Source organism: Aspergillus campestris (assembly GCF_002847485.1).
Source record: "Aspergillus campestris IBT 28561 chromosome Unknown P168scaffold_1, whole genome shotgun sequence".
NCBI lineage: Eukaryota > Fungi > Ascomycota > Eurotiomycetes > Eurotiales > Aspergillaceae > Aspergillus > Aspergillus campestris.
In genome coordinates this window covers 2732317-2750398 of record NW_020194336.1, presented here as the reverse complement: position 1 = coordinate 2750398, position 18082 = coordinate 2732317, and the positions used below count along the sequence as shown (strand labels likewise).

The 18082-nt window shown below is 51.9% G+C and overlaps 7 protein-coding genes across 7 annotated transcripts; 2 read left to right on the top strand and 5 right to left on the bottom strand.

The window, feature by feature from the left end:
• The first annotated feature begins 661 nt into the window (after positions 1 to 661).
• On the top strand, positions 662 to 1312 carry P168DRAFT_286746 (putative BYS1 domain protein). Its single transcript, XM_024836414.1, has one exon. The coding sequence runs from the start codon at positions 807 to 809 to the stop codon at positions 1272 to 1274; it is 468 nt and encodes a 155-aa protein (XP_024697255.1). The 5' UTR covers positions 662 to 806; the 3' UTR covers positions 1275 to 1312.
• Positions 1313 to 1782: 470 nt separating this feature from the next.
• On the bottom strand, positions 1783 to 3879 carry P168DRAFT_228772 (MFS general substrate transporter; the record flags this gene model as incomplete). The annotated part of the gene is made up of 6 exons (XM_024833150.1): positions 1783 to 2333; positions 2389 to 2942; positions 3032 to 3249; positions 3299 to 3311; positions 3361 to 3460; positions 3585 to 3879. The coding sequence occupies 6 exons, from the start codon at positions 3877 to 3879 to the stop codon at positions 1783 to 1785; spliced, it is 1731 nt and encodes a 576-aa protein (XP_024697254.1).
• A 1789-nt stretch (positions 3880 to 5668) lies between these two features.
• P168DRAFT_332229 (uncharacterized protein) lies at positions 5669 to 8441 on the bottom strand (the record flags this gene model as incomplete). Its single annotated transcript, XM_024841654.1, has 4 exons — positions 5669 to 6025; positions 6140 to 7748; positions 7808 to 8266; positions 8314 to 8441. The coding sequence occupies 4 exons, from the start codon at positions 8439 to 8441 to the stop codon at positions 5669 to 5671; spliced, it is 2553 nt and encodes an 850-aa protein (XP_024697253.1).
• A 652-nt stretch (positions 8442 to 9093) lies between these two features.
• P168DRAFT_286743 (putative aldo-keto reductase (AKR)) lies at positions 9094 to 10524 on the top strand. The gene is made up of 2 exons (XM_024836413.1): positions 9094 to 9553; positions 9667 to 10524. The coding sequence occupies exons 1-2, from the start codon at positions 9275 to 9277 to the stop codon at positions 10381 to 10383; spliced, it is 996 nt and encodes a 331-aa protein (XP_024697252.1). The 5' UTR covers positions 9094 to 9274; the 3' UTR covers positions 10384 to 10524.
• A 189-nt stretch (positions 10525 to 10713) lies between these two features.
• P168DRAFT_323742 (cytochrome P450) lies at positions 10714 to 12376 on the bottom strand (the record flags this gene model as incomplete). The annotated part of the gene is made up of 3 exons (XM_024840726.1): positions 10714 to 11075; positions 11137 to 12252; positions 12314 to 12376. 3 exons carry the CDS (start codon positions 12374 to 12376, stop codon positions 10908 to 10910), a joined length of 1347 nt encoding a protein of 448 aa, XP_024697251.1. The 3' UTR covers positions 10714 to 10907.
• A 518-nt stretch (positions 12377 to 12894) lies between these two features.
• On the bottom strand, positions 12895 to 14961 carry cwc27 (putative peptidyl-prolyl cis-trans isomerase). The gene has a single exon (XM_024838511.1). The coding sequence runs from the start codon at positions 14712 to 14714 to the stop codon at positions 13062 to 13064; it is 1653 nt and encodes a 550-aa protein (XP_024697250.1). The 5' UTR covers positions 14715 to 14961; the 3' UTR covers positions 12895 to 13061.
• Positions 14962 to 15218: 257 nt separating this feature from the next.
• Positions 15219 to 17630, bottom strand: P168DRAFT_263040 (uncharacterized protein; the record flags this gene model as incomplete). The annotated part of the gene is made up of 3 exons (XM_024834777.1): positions 15219 to 16174; positions 16235 to 17486; positions 17537 to 17630. 3 exons carry the CDS (start codon positions 17628 to 17630, stop codon positions 15328 to 15330), a joined length of 2193 nt encoding a protein of 730 aa, XP_024697249.1. The 3' UTR covers positions 15219 to 15327.
• Between the last annotated feature and the right edge of the window lie 452 nt (positions 17631 to 18082).

The window sequence follows — 18082 nt, the reverse complement described above, 5'->3', positions numbered from 1 at the left end:
ACGGCAGATTCGGAACTTTTTTCCGAGAAAAAAAGCATTGTGTGTATGTATGTAACCGGAGAATACGAGGGGGGATTCTTTGGTTTGGGGTGTCATCTGGTTCGGTTTGGTTGTTGGGTTGTTGGGGAGTAGGTAGGTAGGTAGGTATTTGCGGGGGGCCTTACTGGGCTTGCCCGTCCACTGGTTAGGGAGGTTGGGAGGGAGGGAGGTGACTACCTATGGAACAACACCAACCAGATGCGTCGTGTAGGCTGTAGCAAGCAGATGCTGCATTAGTAGTGTAGGTAGCTGTGGTGGGGTTTGGCTGTGGCGTTTGGGGTTGGGGTTTGGTTTGAGGGGTATCTACATATCAGACTTGATCTATAATAATAGTAGCACTCTACAATTCTAGTACTCTATAATTATAGTGGATACTCTACAATGATAGTAGCCACCGCTGTAGCCCGCCACCCTAGGTACCTATAGAAATGAAGCAAATGCTACCTGTCTCAGATGGAATGTGGTTCATTGCGGGGATGGAATGTGTGGTTGGTCGGAATCGTAGACCTGTTTTCTGATGTTACTTTTTTCTAACGTTGACCTGCTTTGGGATGGGTGTGCTATGATGTAGATGTGGATGAAAACGGTCATCTATCTTTCTTTATATGGGGAGGAAAAGGTATAAAAAGGTAGATGCATCCTGCGTCTATACTACCATCTCAGCAAGAAAAGACTCAAGTCAATCAATCAATCAATCAAGCAAGCATCTCCAGAATCCCATCCCCCTCCTCAACCAAACCACCACCTCCTCAAAAAAAACCACCAAAATGAAATTCTCCACCCTCGCAACAACCCTCGGCCTCACAGCCCAAGCCACCGCCCTCGGCCGCGCCGTCGTGCACAACAACTGCGCCGAACCCGTCTACCTCTGGTCCGTCGGCGGCGCCGTCGGCCCCCGCCAGACGCTCCACCCGAACGAAATCTACAGCGAGAGCGTCCGCCACGACGCCGCCTCCGGCGGCGTCTCGCTGAAGATCACCCGCGGCCCGGACGGCCTGTGGGACGGGTCCGCGCAGACGAACTTCGCGTACTCGCTGACCGGCGATCGCGTGTGGTATGATTTGTCGAATGTGTTTGGGGCGCCGTTTGAGGGGGATGCGCTCAGTGTGAATAGTGATGATCCGAGCTGTGGGAATATCTGTTGGGCGGATGGCGTGAACCCGGGTGGGAACCATGTTAGGGATTGTTCGGCGGAGGCGACTGAGGTTTTGACGCTTTGCGCGTGGGATTGTTAGTTACATTCCCGGGTTGCTGGGTATTGGATTGGATTGGTAGGTAGGTGGGTAGGTACCGGTGTCTATCTGTTGATGGATAGGTACTTACTTACTTGCCTGCTTGCCTGTCTGCCTGTCTACTTGCCTACCTACTCGATGGGTTGGTTTTATGTATCAGTTGTTGTATTTCTTGAAGTAGCTCATTGGAGTTGAAGATGAATAAATTGGTATATTTGCTTTCGACTTATCCTGTCAGACATAGTACTATAAATGTCATTTGAAATAGAATTAAACGGTATCGAATTGAATGTCTCGCTGATAAATATACACGTGAACATCGTTCAAGTTCAGTGTATAATGCAAGCCTCGTATACAGTATATACACTCCGGCGGGATAATGTCAGGCTGATCTCGAGTATATACTCCGCACCAGTCTCGGGTATGTACCAGCTCGGGTATATACCAGCCCAACGGTCCGTCATCTCTCCTATATGCAAACTACCCACAGTAGCCAACTCCATCATCCAAACTATAGAGCCTGTCTCCCCCGCGTCTCAATCGGCAACAAACACATCGCCACAAAAGCAGCCAACATAAGCGCCCCAGCCGCATAAATCGGACTCGCGGGGTCCGCATCAGTCGTATAAATAGCGATAATAGGCGCCATCAACCCCGCAATACGGTTCAAACAGCTAGCGATGCCGGTGCCGGTGCCGCGGTTGGGCGCGGGGAACACCTCCGGCGTGTAGGCGTACAGCACGCCGTACATGATCATCTGGAAGAAGGATTCGAGCGCGGAGCAGACGAGCTGCACGTTGGGGTCTTTGGAGGCTGTGAAGCAGAAGAGGAGGACACCGGTGATGAGGGTTGACACGGCCATTGTGCCTTTGCGGCCGATGTATTTGATGTCGACGGTGTACCAGGCGAGGAGCGGGCCGGGCAAGCCGCAGACGGCGGTGATGGCGTAGTTGCGGTAGGTGATGTAGGTGGAGGAGTTGGCGCCGATGTATTGGGGGAGGAAGGCGTTGAAGAGCGTGTAGCCCATGCCGATTGTGGTCCAGCAGAACCAGATCAGAATCGCTGTATCGTGTTAGTGGATTGGGGTGTTTTAGGGAATATTATGAAGGTATCATACTGGTAAACCCTAGACGCTTGTTGCCGAACAAGGGGACTATCTGCTGGTAGGAGAACCGCTCCAGCGATCGTTTGAGAATCTCCGTATAGGACAAAGACTGGTCCTTTATTTTCTCCTCGGGGTGTCCCCCGATTTCATTCAGGATCTCCTCCGTCAGCCACGTCTTGGCCCTATTTTTCTTGGCGATGCCTTGAACGGCACCCACGGCCTCATCCTGACGCCCTCGGGAGACGAGGTACTTGGGCGACTCGTACAGCGTAAATAGGAGGAACCGACAGAGGAACATGGCAAATGTGATGGCGCCCAGCGACAAAACCAGGTATCTCCAGCCCCAGTTGCTCGCCTTGGTACAGGTCGAGGCTTCGTCGCAGGAGAAGTTGGGGATGAATGCCCACGCCAGCAGACTGGCAATCAGATTCCCGACGGACCAGAATACGGCCAGGGAGCTTAGAAGATTGCCTGATGTGAAAGGCAGAAACTCCAAGAAGACAGCGGCGTCGACAGGCAGGTTTCCGCCTACTCCTACCCCTAAGCATGCGTATAGTGCGCAGGCCCTGGCAATCTTGTTAATTTCGGGGACTGAAACAAAGTAATGAACCTGAAGAGAGCAAAACTAAAGGGAAGGGGAAAAATGAAGACATACCCAACCCAACTCGATGCACCACCGGCGGCGAGTCCAAACGCACCGCAGAGAAATAGCGTCATGTTGAACGCAGGCCGGCGTCCAATCGCATCCGAGGCAAGACCCCAGAAAGAAGCACCGACAATCAGACCCACAAACAAGGCACACGTTGCGAAACGAGAATTAGATTCGGAGATACCGAATTCGTTGGCCAAGGGAGTCAGCGTGAGGGCAACCCCCTGAGCAGAATTAGTAGAGTTAATTTTCATTCATATTACGAAATCGTACCTGTAGCCAGAGACTAGAAGGGGTTAGATATGATCTATAAATATGAGGCGGGAAACGCTTACTTATCGGCAACCCAGCCAAAACCACACAGAACATACAGTTCATACTGATAACGGCCCATACCAATATCCTGGATGGCTCTGTTGATCACCTTCGATTTCCCTGCACGAGACATTAGAACCCGAAACTCGGTTCCACCAGGGTAGGGGTCATGAGTTATCCGCACGCCAGCCCGCTGACAGGGCAAGGCCGATCTGCTTGGAATCAGATTAGACAAGGGACGTACGGTCATAGGCAGTATCATGAGAGGAAGAGGAAACGTCCGCTTCGACTTCCGCACGGAGCGCTTCGAGAGTTAGCGCGCTGTACGGCGGGGGCGGCGACGAAGCGGCGCCCTTCTCTTGACATGATGCCCTGTCATGGGTGTGGTTAGAGTCGGCTTCCGAGTCGGGCTTCTTCTCCGCATAGGGGGCCGTGGTCGGTTTTTCAGGCGCAGGGGCATTGGCGAGAGGGATGACTACCTCGGGGAACTGTTGCCGGTCCCGGTTGGCGAGCAGGTCTCTCCAGTTCCAGGAACCCATGGTGGTGTCCGGTTGGTTTATCGCACTGGGTGGGGGGTTGGACTCCGAGATGGCGCGAGGCAGAATGACCGTGTGGTTCGCGCGGTCGGTCGTGGATCCGACCGGTCAAAAGGTATACGACACTTGCGCCAGGGCTAGCCTACCGTAATTCGTTCGGTGTTTTACTGAGAAGGTCCGCACGGGTGGTTGAAATCAAGCCGCGCGGGAACTGGGAACTGATCGGAAACTGATCGGTGCACTGGCTGTTGGATTCGGCGCTGTCTGAGAGTCCCGGGGTATGGAGATTCAATCGGAGACGCTTGGGGATGTCGCAACGGGTGAGAAAGAAAGTTGGATGCTGCTACTTCCGTTTGGAATCTTCGCGTTTTTGGTAACTTGTTGAGAGTGGAGCCAGTTTTTGAACTTTGACAGATAGTAGTAAGTACTATATAACAGGGAGCAACTGTCAGTAAGTAGTGATGTCGGGAAACGACACCACTGATCCAATCGGGATGGCGTGGAGAAGTGGGGAGACAGTGCACGAGTCGTGCTGGCCTGTCGAGGAGATCAGAAAGGGGATAAAAAGGGCAGTGGGACAGTTGAGGGCAGTGGGACAGTTGATGTCGTCTTCGCCTCCGCAAAAGGACGTCGATGGAAGGTGACGACAAGAGTAGGGAAGAGATGACGTGCCGTGGGAGAGAAGCGAGGCAGAGAAGCGAGGGAGGAAGGACCTTTTTAGAGGGAACTCAATGTGATGCTGACCATGAAGGTTATTAGATAATTGGAAGCCCCAAGATGGGTCAGTGAACCATGTTGTCCAACCACGTTGACCATGGATCTGATTCGATCGACTGCATTTGGCAAGTCGAGTTCTCCACCATTGACTATCTTCATCTTATTCAATATGTCAATTGACTTTATACCATATGACAGTCTTGTATGAGGTTGAGGATTGAACTGTTACATACAATATGCTGACGCGACTTCTGATAAATGATCAGCTTTCGACAGAGTACTATCCCCAGGTGTAAGTTGAAGCCATGAGAATGTGGTGACCAGTACTTACTGAGATGGAGCCATACAGATGGGTCCGAGTGGGTCTTCATCCACGAGAGGAGAAAAAGAGGAAAGTAAAAAGAAAAAGAATCAATAAATCTACAGCATTAGTAATCCAACAGTTTTTATGTTGATATTTATGTACACAATAAAAGCAACTTTGGCTTTGACATACTCGGTATACAGATGGTGATACTTCCTGAATATGCGCGGACTGTAGTTCTGAAAAGTCCTCATGAGACTATAACAGTCAGTCGGTTTGAGCCGAATCCGATCTGACTCCACCCAGCCCGAGTTGGATAGCAAACAAGGCAAGAGTCTTGGCCGGGAAAATTTTTACGCTCCTTCAATCTCCATTCATCCCATATCTGGTCTTGCTTGGTAGCCCAACAGTCCAACACAACCGGTTGGATTGCTTAATACAATTAGCCGGATCCCTAACCTGCTATGATTGACATGGTTTTTAGTTGTAATATCATTACTAGATTTGTTAGTATCCCACGTGTGTATTGTCTGCAAGGCAGATCAGGAATCAGCAATCCACGCGTGAAATCACCATCCCTTGCATAATCCCTCCAATTCCAACCTATTTCTCCACATTTTCCTGATCTTGAACTGGGATTAATAACACCAAACCCCACGAGGCATCGACACATCGATCAAGAAGACCCATGACTGCCAAGCAAGGGGAGGGATATACTTGATAATGCCAAGTGCCCCTAATAATCTCTCAGTCTGCCGGTGCCATATGGGCCTATGGGGAATCGGAACAGACCAGTGGGGCACGGGCGTCGACTTGCCGGTTCTGGCCGGCTATTGCTTGATCCAACTGCCTTGACACTCGGATGTCCACCACGAGATATGATTCGTGGGTTGGTCGGGCTTGGTCGGTGTTGAACCGTTGTGCGTCTTTCGCAATGGTGCTGGTTTCTGTAGTTTTTGGTAGGGTTACGATAATTCCAGGTACTTGTCCGCTCAGGAAGCTGACGGCTGAGTCGGAATAGACAGTATTGGAATAGATAGGCGTGTGTTCGGATATGGACTTTATGTTGGGGCTTGACGACCGTTCACTATGACTAGGGTACATTGTCTCTGACAAGTTCCATATGAACTAGAAACAAGGCATCAAAGCCACACCGGCTTATAATTGCGGCCTGCGCAAATCACATATACCGTGTATACACTTTCCCACCTCATATCATACATAACGCTCTAAAGGACTCACTTCAACCACTTCCTGAGAAGAAAAGCTACAATATCGGTACCGCTCATCTCCATCCCCGCTGATACTGTTCTCTCGCTGGACTTCACCCCACATAACAGGCTTCTCAGCAGCGTCGGTGTCGCTCTCGGGCGGATGGCAAGCCGCGCTGATAGCGGCACTGCAATTCAGCGCCAGCGGCATGGGCGGGTAGTCGAACCTGATGATATGCATCGCGAGGTACATGTGCATCCAGCCTAAGACGAGGATGCCCATGTACAAGCCCGATGCGATGATCGACACCGCAATGGCGGGCATAGATCTATCCTCGTCGAAGTGACCATGTACGCTGTATGGCATGGCCTCCACGTACGAAAACGCCTCGGACATAAGCAGATGCAAGACGGAAAAGATTACGAACGTGGGGACGCCCCATCTATACGGGATGGTGAGGTAGTACGTCGAACGCTGCTGGCCTTGGGGGAATGAGACACGCAGCGGTTTCCGTTTGATGGCGTAGCTAGTGTACTCGGCTGCGAGAAGCATTCTTGTGAGCACGTTGTTGACGAGGTAGTATATCATTGAGACGACAACTTGGGGGGAATTGACGACTAGCACGAGGCAGGCGAAGCTTTTCTTTGAAAGACGCGTGTCTAGGGCTGGCGGAAAGATCTCCGAGAAGACACTAGTCGCGACTGACTTGCCTGATTCGTTGGGCATGTTGCTGGTCAAGGGGACGAGACTTATTCCGATAGAGGCTGTGGCTAGAGTGACTAGGAGCCAGAGCAGTAATCGTGGGACGGCGTCTTTCCATATATACGCCTTTATGCAGGGGTAGGTTGGACGTGCCGGCGGTGGAATTGTTACATCTCGGTGTTGGGTATGCCGTAGAGGGTCTATTGGGAAGTTGGATCGCCAGGACAGGTGGACCTCGTTGTTCATGGCTTGCCGACGCGGTACGTGTGGATGGGCGAGAAGAGACGTATCGGCTGTTATAGGATCGGGTCTTCGCAGAAAAGAGGCAATGGCGTCGCCTGTCGTAAGAAGGATCTCCTCCCGATTGTCACAGATAATAAGAAGTATGCCAATCAATTTCGCTGCAACGCACCCAGTCACAATCAATCCAATGGGAAGATTATACACCATTTGGCATTGCGCTTCGCTTGTTTTACTCCAGCAACCATGGACAGCATAACCATTTATCGAACCATCAGAGAAGTCACACAAGCTGTTAGATCCTAGGAGCTCGGATGGAGCCGTTGTATACTCCATTTCCCCATGAAGTCGGAATAAGGAGTCGGTAACACACCTCCAAACGGTACTTTTGTTGGCCGGCATGTTGTCACTGGCAATAACCAGCGTGAGGCGTGTTTTCATCAATTTGGTAGGATGGACCAATGATTCGCACATTCCTGGTACGCCTATCGTGTCGCCATAGTAGTTCACTTCTTCTTGCATCTCTTCAAGGTCCTCGTTTGCGAAATTTCTCTGAAGCTCGTTTGCACTGACTCCGATCGTCTCCTTGAATAGCGAACCAGGGGCGAATTCTGTGGTCGAAAGGGTTGAATTAGAAGATATCACCACAGCCCCGAAGTCGTTGGCCCCAACCACGGTATGTACGAAGGAATTGTACCTAGATCACCCAGTTTTAGACACTTGCACCATCCATGAAACATACATATCATTACTCACACCAGCTGGACCGCAATCGAGGTGGCACACAACACTAACCACAACAATTTGCGCCATGGAGCAGCAAGCCAGATATTCGTCATGCTCTGGGACCCAATGGCCACCCATGTCCGTCTACTATGAGCCCGGTCAACTTCCTCTCTGGAGGGGGCCGTGACAATCTGGCAGCAGTAATTACTCGTAGCAGTCAAGGCGACGCCAATGGCATTGACTAGGAGGCCGAGTCCGATCGATATCCCATTTACCGTGTCACAATCCCCTTCGTAGAACATGTTTTTGGATTTCTTGGAACGTGCCAAGAGCGCGAAAGTCACTGTCATGCTGAGGTTGATCGCGAGGATTACGATCATGACATAGATACATAGACGTACGCCTTGCATCCATTGTTTTCCTTGTCTCGGTGCTGTCGTTTTGTCTGGTGATGTGTTGGATGGTCCTTTCTCTTCGTCGTCTCCCGGGCTGGGCTATCAGCATGATTTGTCAATGATATTGAAATGCTTGCTTACCTATTGTCTGGGTGACTCTGAAGCTGTACATCTTGACCACTTTCAGGGCTGGTAGGGCTGTTATCTTGACTTCTGGATGTAACTGGGGATACCAGAGTAGTGGTAGTGCTTATTGCTTCGCAAGACATAATGTACTCTAGCCCAGGTGGCTGACTCGTAAAGATCCATGACAGATGCAAATAACATAAAATATACTACAGCGTGTTATATAGCTTCGGATAACTTGCCTATGGCACTAATTTCTGACTCCCATTAGCAGAACATACAGCCTTGTGTAGCACTTTCAATTGGATTCTCCAAAGGGGCCAGCAGCCTTGTCGTGTGCACAGCCTTACAGCGACCCACTCCCTCGCATTCCGGACACCAATATGGGATACCACGAGGCCGATCAAGAACCACCGTACTAATGAGGGTTCTGATTTGGAAAGCATTGGAAGTGATGCACTGTGATTACAGGGGGGTAGTTCCTTTTGTCGCACTGTTATACAGGGAAAGGAGGGGTCAGCAGGATTCGAATTTCATACATCCAGCTTTTTGGCCCTGGATTAGGTTACGGGGCGAGATTTCATCTTAGCCTGGCACATGTCTTTACTATATTTAGCAGTTTGTATCCAATCTGGGGTAGGTTCATGTGGGGAATGTGGTGGTCTAGATTGATATCGGGAATATGATGTACCAACTTAGTCGACAGACATGAAGAATTAATAGAGCTTTTCTATATTTTGGTAGCTAAAGTAGCCTAGAACACTTGAAATAAACATGAACTAAACGCATTCCACACTGCGATTGCAAACAGACGCCAACAACACGAACTACAGTCAAGCAATGACGTCACAACATGCCCAGCACGGACTGACTACCACCACCCTCCTCTACTCCATCAATCCACAACCTGATCAATTAACATCCCTAGCTATCAAATCAGTCAGAATCACACCTAACGTCAGACACAAACAAACTAATGGCCCGACCAGCCATGGGCAAACTATCCTTCGAGGCTTACCCCCTCCGACCCGTCCCCGGCGCCCCAGCCCCGCCCGTCGCGGCCCACCTTCCCGTCTTCATCTACGGCACAGCCTGGAAGAAAGAGCGCACGGCCGATCTCGTCCACCAGGCCATCAGCAGTGGGTTTCGTGCGGTCGACACGGCGGCCCAGCCTAAGCATTACCGTGAAGACCTGGTGGGTGAGGGTGTGCGCAGGGCGATTCGGGAGGGGATTGTTCGGAGGGAGGATCTTCATGTGTGTATACTTTTTCTTATCTATACATATATCCCCAATATAACTTTTTGTTCATCGAAAAAACAAAAGACAAGACAAATGAAAGAAGAAAAGATGTAACTAATAAACCCCAGATCCAAACCAAATTCACCTCCGTCAACGGCCAAGCCCCCAACAACATGCCCTACGACCCCTCAACAAGCATCACCCAGCAAGTCCACGCCTCAATCGCCTCCTCCCTACACAACCTCCGCACCAACGACACCCCAAAGCCACAAGGCAGCGACAAAGGAACTTCAGAAGACAGCTACATCGACCTCCTCCTCCTCCACTCCCCCCTCCCAACAATGTCCCAAACAGTCGAAGCCTGGACAGCAGCCGAGACATACGTACCGCACCGCATCCGCAACCTAGGCATCTCAAACACAACACTCCCCATCCTACGAGAACTCTCGTCGCTAGTCCGCGTGCCGCCCGCCGTCGTGCAGAACCGGTTCTACGTTGCGACGCAGTTTGATGTCCCGCTGCGCGAGTTCTGCCGCGAGCAGCGTGCGGGTGGAATCATCTATCAGAGCTTCTGGACGCTGACGGCTAATCCGGAGTTGTTGCGGTCTGGGCCGGTTGGGGAGTTGGCACGTTGGGCTGGTGTGAGTAGGGAGCAGGCGCTGTACTGTTTGGTGCTGGGGTTGGGACGTACGACTGTTTTGAACGGGACGACGGATCGGGGCAGGATGTGGGGGGATTTAGCGGCTTTGGGGGCTGTGGAGAGGGTTGCTGGGGAGAAGCCGGGATTGTGGGAGGAGGTGTTGGAGGAATTTAGGGGGTTGGTTGGGGATAGTGTTGCTTTGTAGGTCTGTAGTATTCTTGGTCTGTCGAACTGGCTGTAATTGAGGGAAGTCAGTCACTATGTTGGCATACATATGACATGGTAAAGTCTTGATAGTTCTGACCGTTATTTATATGCTCCTATGAAGAACCAATGCATGAGACTCTTATTTGCTAGAATAAAACATGTACCTCCCACGCTTTCGTTAAATACTTTACTTGAGTATCAGAGGCAACTCAGACTCGCCTGCTCTACCATAAGCTATCCCGCGAATCCCGCAAATCCCGCAATGCATGCAATCCACCCCCAGCTACGAACCATCTACACAGCCCCCGTTCTCTCCTTCAAATAAACCATCAACTCCTTCTTCTCCCACAGTAAAAACGTCTTTTGCTTGTCCCAACCCACAGATTCAGGAGCAAGGCTAAGATCAAAGTGGTACAAGATTTTGGCAAGGATAACACGCAATTCACTGTATGCCAAACTATACAAACATCAGTTATACTTGGAGCCATAACAACAGCCTTCAGGCCGCGGGGACAGATGGGCTTACTTCTTCCCTAGGCAATTTCTTGGTCCAAACGAGAATGGTTGAAGAGCTGCCTTGTTATCGCTGGCGTATTCGTCGCTGATCCATCGCTCGGGGATGAATTCGTTTGGTTGTTTGAAATTGTTGGGGTCGTGGTAGGTTGCCCAGTGGTTGACGGAAAGTGCAGTCTGTACGTTGCTTGTTAGAACAAGATAAAGAACAGAGGATGGAAAAAAGAACAAGACGTACCCCAGCCGGAATATGCTCCCCACAAACTAAGAGTCCCTCAGGGGCAATTCTCGGTATCCCATTGGGAACAGGAGGATACATGCGCAGACCCTCCTCAATGCACGCATTCAGATACTCCAACCTCGCGAGCGCCCCAAGCTCAATGTCAGAATCCCTCTGAAAAGCACCTCGAACCTCCCTCATGATCTTATCCATTTTCTCCGGATTCCTCAGCAAATGATACGTCAACCCACTCAACGCCGTAGCCGTCGTCTCCGTCCCCGCAACCATAAAGATCTGCGAATTGGCGTACATCTCCGGACGACTCAAACGGAGAGTCTCCTTCTGGCCCATCACAATACCCCATATATCCGGTTTGTGGACTTTGCACGCGGGGTCAATGCGGGTGTCCACGCGCTGCATACACGCCTTGAAATGCGCGGCGGCTTTCGCTTTCAGAGCTTGTGGGATGAGCATCTGCGTGATACGCGTAGACCACGGGTAGTAGCGGCCCAGTCTGCGCAGCGCGTTGGTTTTCATGCTGAGGTATATGGCGGTAACCCAGTTGTGGTCGCCGGTGCCGGCGAGGAGGTCCAGCGAGGCTCCGAAGGTGAGGTCGCCCATGATGTCGAAGGTGGTGAGATTGTACTGGTAGACTATTTCAATCGGGGTTTGCGGACTTTCTCGTGTGAAGGTGCGTAGCTTGCTGATCAGCATATCCGTGTAGTGGGTGATGAGGGGCTGCTGTTCACGGAGCGCCTTCTCGGAAAAGGCGTGGGAGAAGTTGCGGCGGAAGCGGGTGTGGTCTGGCCCTTTGGCACGAATGATATCTGAGGCGCCGTTGAAGGAGGGCCCGATGAATCGGGGGTCCTTTTCTGTTGACTTTGTGCCCGCGCCTGCGTGGCCGTAGATGCCTTTCCATGCTTCTGGGGCTGTGTAGCTCAGTTCATTTGGGGCTACACGGACGACGCTGCCGTAGACTGTGTGCAGCTCTGTGATCCAGTCAACTAGGTCGCCTTTGGTGCTGTGGTATAAATTTGGGATCCGGGATATGGCTGCGTGTTTTGGGCCCGGGAATCGGGAGAGGGGGTTGGTGCATAGTTCGTAGAAACATTTTGCTGCGATGGTGAGTAGAATCTGTATTGAAATAGCTTAGTATCAGATGTTTCTTGAAGGGGGGGATCTCAGTAGGACATACTGAGGTAGCTATCACAGCAACATAGTGCTGGGAAGTATAATCCGCAATGGTCTGGAGCAGCATATCGATATTTACCAGATCAATAACCACAGACAGAATCTGAAAGACAGTAGGTAGTAATTGAGAAACGAACGCGCCTTTATATACCACTCTCGATGAGTTTCATATTTCAGTATGATAATAGCCTTGCAGGAATGAGGGATTTACTATAACTAATATGAACCGGTTATGAAGACTGTCTGCAGTATAAACCCACTGATGCTGGCATATCCGGCAACCCCACTTGGAAACCACAACGCTTATCCACTTTGTGCATATGATCTGCTATGGCCTGTGAATAGCTTCCCTGTGTTTATGCTGGGCAAATTGGGCATAGGAGATTAGTGCACTACTGTTCTTTCTTTACCATTTTCTATGTATGTCCCCTTCGACCCTTCGAACATGCGTGCATGAGCAAAATGCAGGACTGCACTAGCTGATTCAGCCAGTGGAATGCGAGATTGCATATCTTATATTGAAGCAAGACATCTTCAAGTGACAAGAGCTGTGTTTCTCTGGGGACTATGTACTATTGGATCTTTGTAAGTAGCTAATGAGAATATCCAAGAACGTAGATCTTGAAACCCATTGAGCAAGAGAGTGTGGATCCCTTTGAGCAACAACCAGTTTCAATATATATGCGGTTGTAAATCGACTGCTGCTAATATCTATCTATATCAACAACGTCTTCGTCATCAATGCCAGGGGTTCAATGTCGCCCCTTCTCCCACTCCAAAGTCCCAGCTCGCTCCATCTTCCGCTCTCGCTCCCGATCCCGCGCAAGCCCTCGTTTTCGCCCGCCGACAATCTCCTTCTCCTTCTCCCGCGGGTCAATCACCATCAAGGAATCCGCGTCTCCGGGATGCTCCTTCTTCCACTTGAGGTCTTTGCCCTTCGTGTCCTTGCCGAACTGCAGCTGGTGGGTCAGCCAGCCCCGGTCGTCGTCATCCCCGGCGGCGGTTTCGTGGTCCTCATCCTTCCATGATTTGCAGGACTGGCAGTTGGCGATGAAATGTAAATCGCAGAGCTGGGCTTCCGGGTCTTCGGACTCTTCGTTCTCGGTATGTGTGCCCTTCTTGATTTTGGATGGCGGGGGGGAGGTGTCGCGGGCCGGCTGACTCGTATCTGCGGTCTCGAGCTTGGACTTGAACGCATTGAATAACTTTAGGGTGTCCTTGTCAGATGAGCCGCTGAGTCCATTCGCGCCGCTGCGGCCGCCACCGTTTGTGCTCCCTGGTGGTGGGCGTCTGCGTCCGCGGATCGCTGTGTCCGGGATCATGGCTTCCAAGGCGGATTTCTTGCGACCGGAGTCTGCGGGCCCTGCGTGCACGTCCCGACGCATGGAGGCCATAACATTCTCGATTTCGGCGTTGGTGCGAGACAGGAAGGACTTCTTTGCGGGGGGTGATCGCGATTGAGAGGGCGAGCGTTCTGGCGACTCCGGGTCAGGCAGGGGGAGTTGTTTCTCTGGCTCGGGCGTCTTAGGACGGGGCCGACGCTCAGGGGACGGAGAGTGCGGCCGTTTGCGCGGTTTTGTCGGGGCCTGTGTTTGGTTCTCGACTCGAATCTTGCTAGGAGCGTCGTTGAACGTGCCTTGCGTGTCGGTAACGAGGCTGGCGTTGAATTTGGGCTTCGCCGGTCGCACGGGAATGTCTGCGGCCACGTCGCCATCATCTCCAAAACTCAACAGCGTCTTCCCGCCTTTAGCCGTCTTCTTCTTCTTTTTAGGCGGTGCAGCTTTCTCCGTCTTGTGCGCGGTCGCCGTGATTTGCCTCTCTTTGATCTTGCCGGCCAGCGGTCCCAACTCCCCGACCTCGCAGCCAGTCACCTTGACCGGGTAAACCGGTGTCTCCGTGCCTTCTATGCGTTCCGCTTCCGCGATCTTCAGCAAGTTGTAGATGGAGTCGCCTTCGATGCGCCCGAAGAGCGTACACTGCCCATTCAGCTCGCGCTCCGTGTTCCCCAGAGTAATGAAAAATTGACTTCCGTATGTGCCGTCCTCGCTCTTCGCCATTCCCACCAGCCCTCGCCGGTTGAACCGTAGCCGGCTGTGTAGCTCATCGCGTAGCACGACCTTCTCGTCCGGATCGCGCGCGTCCGGATCGTATTCGAACTCTGGATCTTCGTAGATGGACGTCCCGCCCGACCCGGTACCTGTCGGATCGCCGCCCTGGACGATGAAGTCGGGGACGATGCGATGGAAGATGGTGCCCACGTAGTAGTTGTCCTGGCAGTGTTGGAGGAAATTTCGACAGGTGAGGGGTGTCTGGTTGGCGAAAAGGGCGATTTGCAGAGGTCCGAAGGTGGTTGACAACGTGGCGGATGCGGTGGCCGCCGGCTCGGTGGAATAATGGGCGGACATTGCGAAGCGGAAGGCAGGCTTATTTAGGGGGTCGTTGGAGTGAACGCGTTTGAGGCCTGCGCGGGTGCAGGTCCTGCAATCGCCGGTCGGGAGAGGCTCAATCGGGTGATAGGCGGTGATAGTGCGGGGAGAATGAAGTTGAGTTGCTTTCGAAGTACTGTTGAGACAACTCTTGTCGCTGAAAAGGGTAATAGGAGGGCAAACGGCCCGCGAGGTGGATGCGAAGGATCGGGGGAGGAAAGTTGACCGGAGCTGAAGCTTTTCGGGGAAACTTTCAGCGCGAAGTCAACGTCATGTCACGCTCGCTTTCTCCCTTTATTTGGCCTAACCCCGTTCAACCACCCACAAGAAAGGTGCATTGAGTATTCAACAGGCATTTATCGAGACTAATATTGATGTACATATATAATGGTCTCTATTATTATATTATAATATTACTGATAATTTTTACTGTTATTGTATCTTTGAAGAAAGAACAGATACCGCTGATATGACTATCTCCTTCGAGTCGGTTGATTAATTATATATGGAGCGCGACGGCTCATGACTCTCCCAGATTGGGATTCCTTCCCCTACGTATAGCTTAAAACAGTCATGGTCGCTCAAAACCAAATCACTGCATAGGACATGGATCGTCATCCGTGTCCTGAGCCCTTGTTGTCTCCGTCTCATCTCCGGCCTCAAGCGCATCAATCCGTTGTCGAACACGCGCAACATCAGGGGCTGAATTCGGGCCCGATAGCATAGTCTCCTCAGCTAGGATTGCCTCCTGTGGCCGATTTCTTTGCCGCAGCCAAGCCGTGAAGCTCTGCATCATCACCGTCCTCATGAAATCCGCCTCTGGGCCTCGTATACCCTCTGGTGGGGATGGGATCTCGTCGTCATCTGCTCCGTGAGTATTATTCTGCGGTACTGAGCCGGAGACAGTCGGCCTTTCATCCTCCCCTGCTACTCTGCTGGTATCAGGCTGCGATGCCGAAGGTATCGGCAAGGGAGGAGCTGTGCCATTCATCTTCGCCAGCACGTATTCGACCGTCTGTCGAAGAAGGAGATTGCGCACACCGTTATGCGCTCTCCAATCATGGATTTGCCTTGGAACAGTAGGACCGACATAGACCTGGTTGGGGTGGTCAAGAACAAGCGGCCACAGGTCCTCGAGTAATGCGCTCTGAGATGAAAGCATTCCATAGAGATCGCCCCAGACGAGACTGCCTAGAATGCGCATCTGTCCGTGATATCCGGGGGATTCGTTGGGTCGCCCGCATCCTTCTTCGGGATCATAATCTGCATCGACGGCAAGGACGAAGCCGGTGAAATCGCCAGCTAGCAAGAGATCAGTTGCGGCGGAGTAGGTATCTCCCATGTATGAGGCGAAACTGGCGTGGTCGGCGACGAGGAATACCCGGTCGTTCACGTGGTCATTCGGGTCGAATGATGCTAAAGCATCGCTCGTGAATTGCCTACAGAAATGGCCAGTTAGTTAAAGACCGTGGTCCTTCTTTGATCAGACGATGACATACTGCTTCGCCGCTTCTACATCTCCCTCGGGGACGTTCAAGGCCTGTCCATCCAACCAGTGCAGTTTCAGATGCCCTTTGAGTTGGCCACTTCCTGTCTGGCCTCTTCCCCAATTCGACACATGAGCCTCCACTTTCTTCACAAAAGCCGCCCATTCGGCCTCGGACTGCTGGTACGTGAGCTTATAAATGGCGAGACCCCGAGATGAATGACTAGGGGAGTTCTCAGTCATATACAGCTCTTGCATGATCCATGGTTCTTTGGGCATCGTCGACAACGGCTCGCCTCGGGTTTCTAACCGCACCAGCCACTGGGCCTCAGTTTGGTCAGAGCCCGTCTGACAGAGCGATTCTGGCGATGCGACACCACTTCCCGTACTTCTTCCTTCTGCGACTCGTCGGTATATGATTTGTCGACTGACTTGTTTCAACCGCGTGGTGTAGGCCTTTTGGCGGTCGGTCAATACAGGCGACTGCAGCTCTGGTGGGATATTGGGTCTCAGTGGAGGTGCAGTGTACCCCTTGTAGCCATGCATCGGCAGCATGATCCCATAGTCCGCGACCGCTGCAATCTCCGCCAGGATTTGCAGATTGTCTGTGATATTCCATTGGATATGATCGACGACATCTTCTCTCGTCGGACGATGCGACGCCAACGATTGCAGTAGCGGAGCCTGCAGCGCATTAACTTGAAGTATCACCCAGCGGTGTGCGCGCTCCGTGACAGTCTCATAGTGCGCGGCGATGAACTCTGTCCAGAGGGTAGCGACGCTGACGCGCTCCTCACCCCGCGAAGCGCGCCCCTCATTGAGCACAGTATCTAGCTCCGCCCAATGGTCCCAGATCAAGTTGAACGTGTCTCGCAGATTGCGTATGACCCGCGGTTGGTTCAGGTAGTGGAATACAGCCAGCACTGCGGACAAATGCTGAGAGGCGATTTCGAAGTTCTCGGGACGATCGAGGCCCTTTTCCTGCCATCGCTCTTCACAGAGTGGGACCATCCCTTCCCACAGACGAGATTTGATGGATTGGATGTTCTTTCCCACGAGGCACAGCCGATCGCCGTCTTCCATGGAGCCTACCCGCTCCATGACACGCTCGATTATCGGTTGACCATCATCGCGGGGGACTACTGCGACCTGGACTTCTTCGCCGGCGAGTCGGGCGAGTTGCGTTTCTTTTCCGTTGGGAAGCGGTCCTTCGACGCAAAACTGGAGGAAGTGCGCGATCGTTTGGGGTTCGATCAGACGGTCAACTGCAGTTGTTAGTAGGCTCAGTGCGTATCCCGCGAAAGACGTCATTTACCGATCTCCAGGTCCTGGTCCTTTAGATGGGGCTGGAGGATGATGCTACTTCTCTGGACGAGGGAAGGGTTCAGGTGATCGTATCTGGTACTCATTGCTGCTAGAAATAATGATAGGAGCACCACAGTCTGGTATTGTCCATTGGAGAGGGAAATTGGCGTTGGCGAGTTTGAAAATTATCAATCGTGCCATATTAGGCACCCGAGTGGCAGAGACGCCATGCTTGCCTAGCGTGTCTAAAACCTGGTGATGTCCGAGACACATCGCTCTGGTTCTTTCGGACTCTGTCTTGAGCCTCAGTGTGAGCCGGATTGGCCTAGACCATGTGGTTATTCCCAATTAGGGATTTCTAGGCAAAAGTAAGCAGTAGTACCGGAAACCACTAGCTGCATTTTACCACAATTCCTTGAAAATTCGAGTCTGACTGGGGGCAGGATTCATATGGCTGAACCGCAATCTTGTTGTCTGAGATTTGTCTTAGAACTATCTTCAAGTTACCAAAGCGTGCGATTGGTATCTGGCACAATTTGGCCGAGAATATCGCATG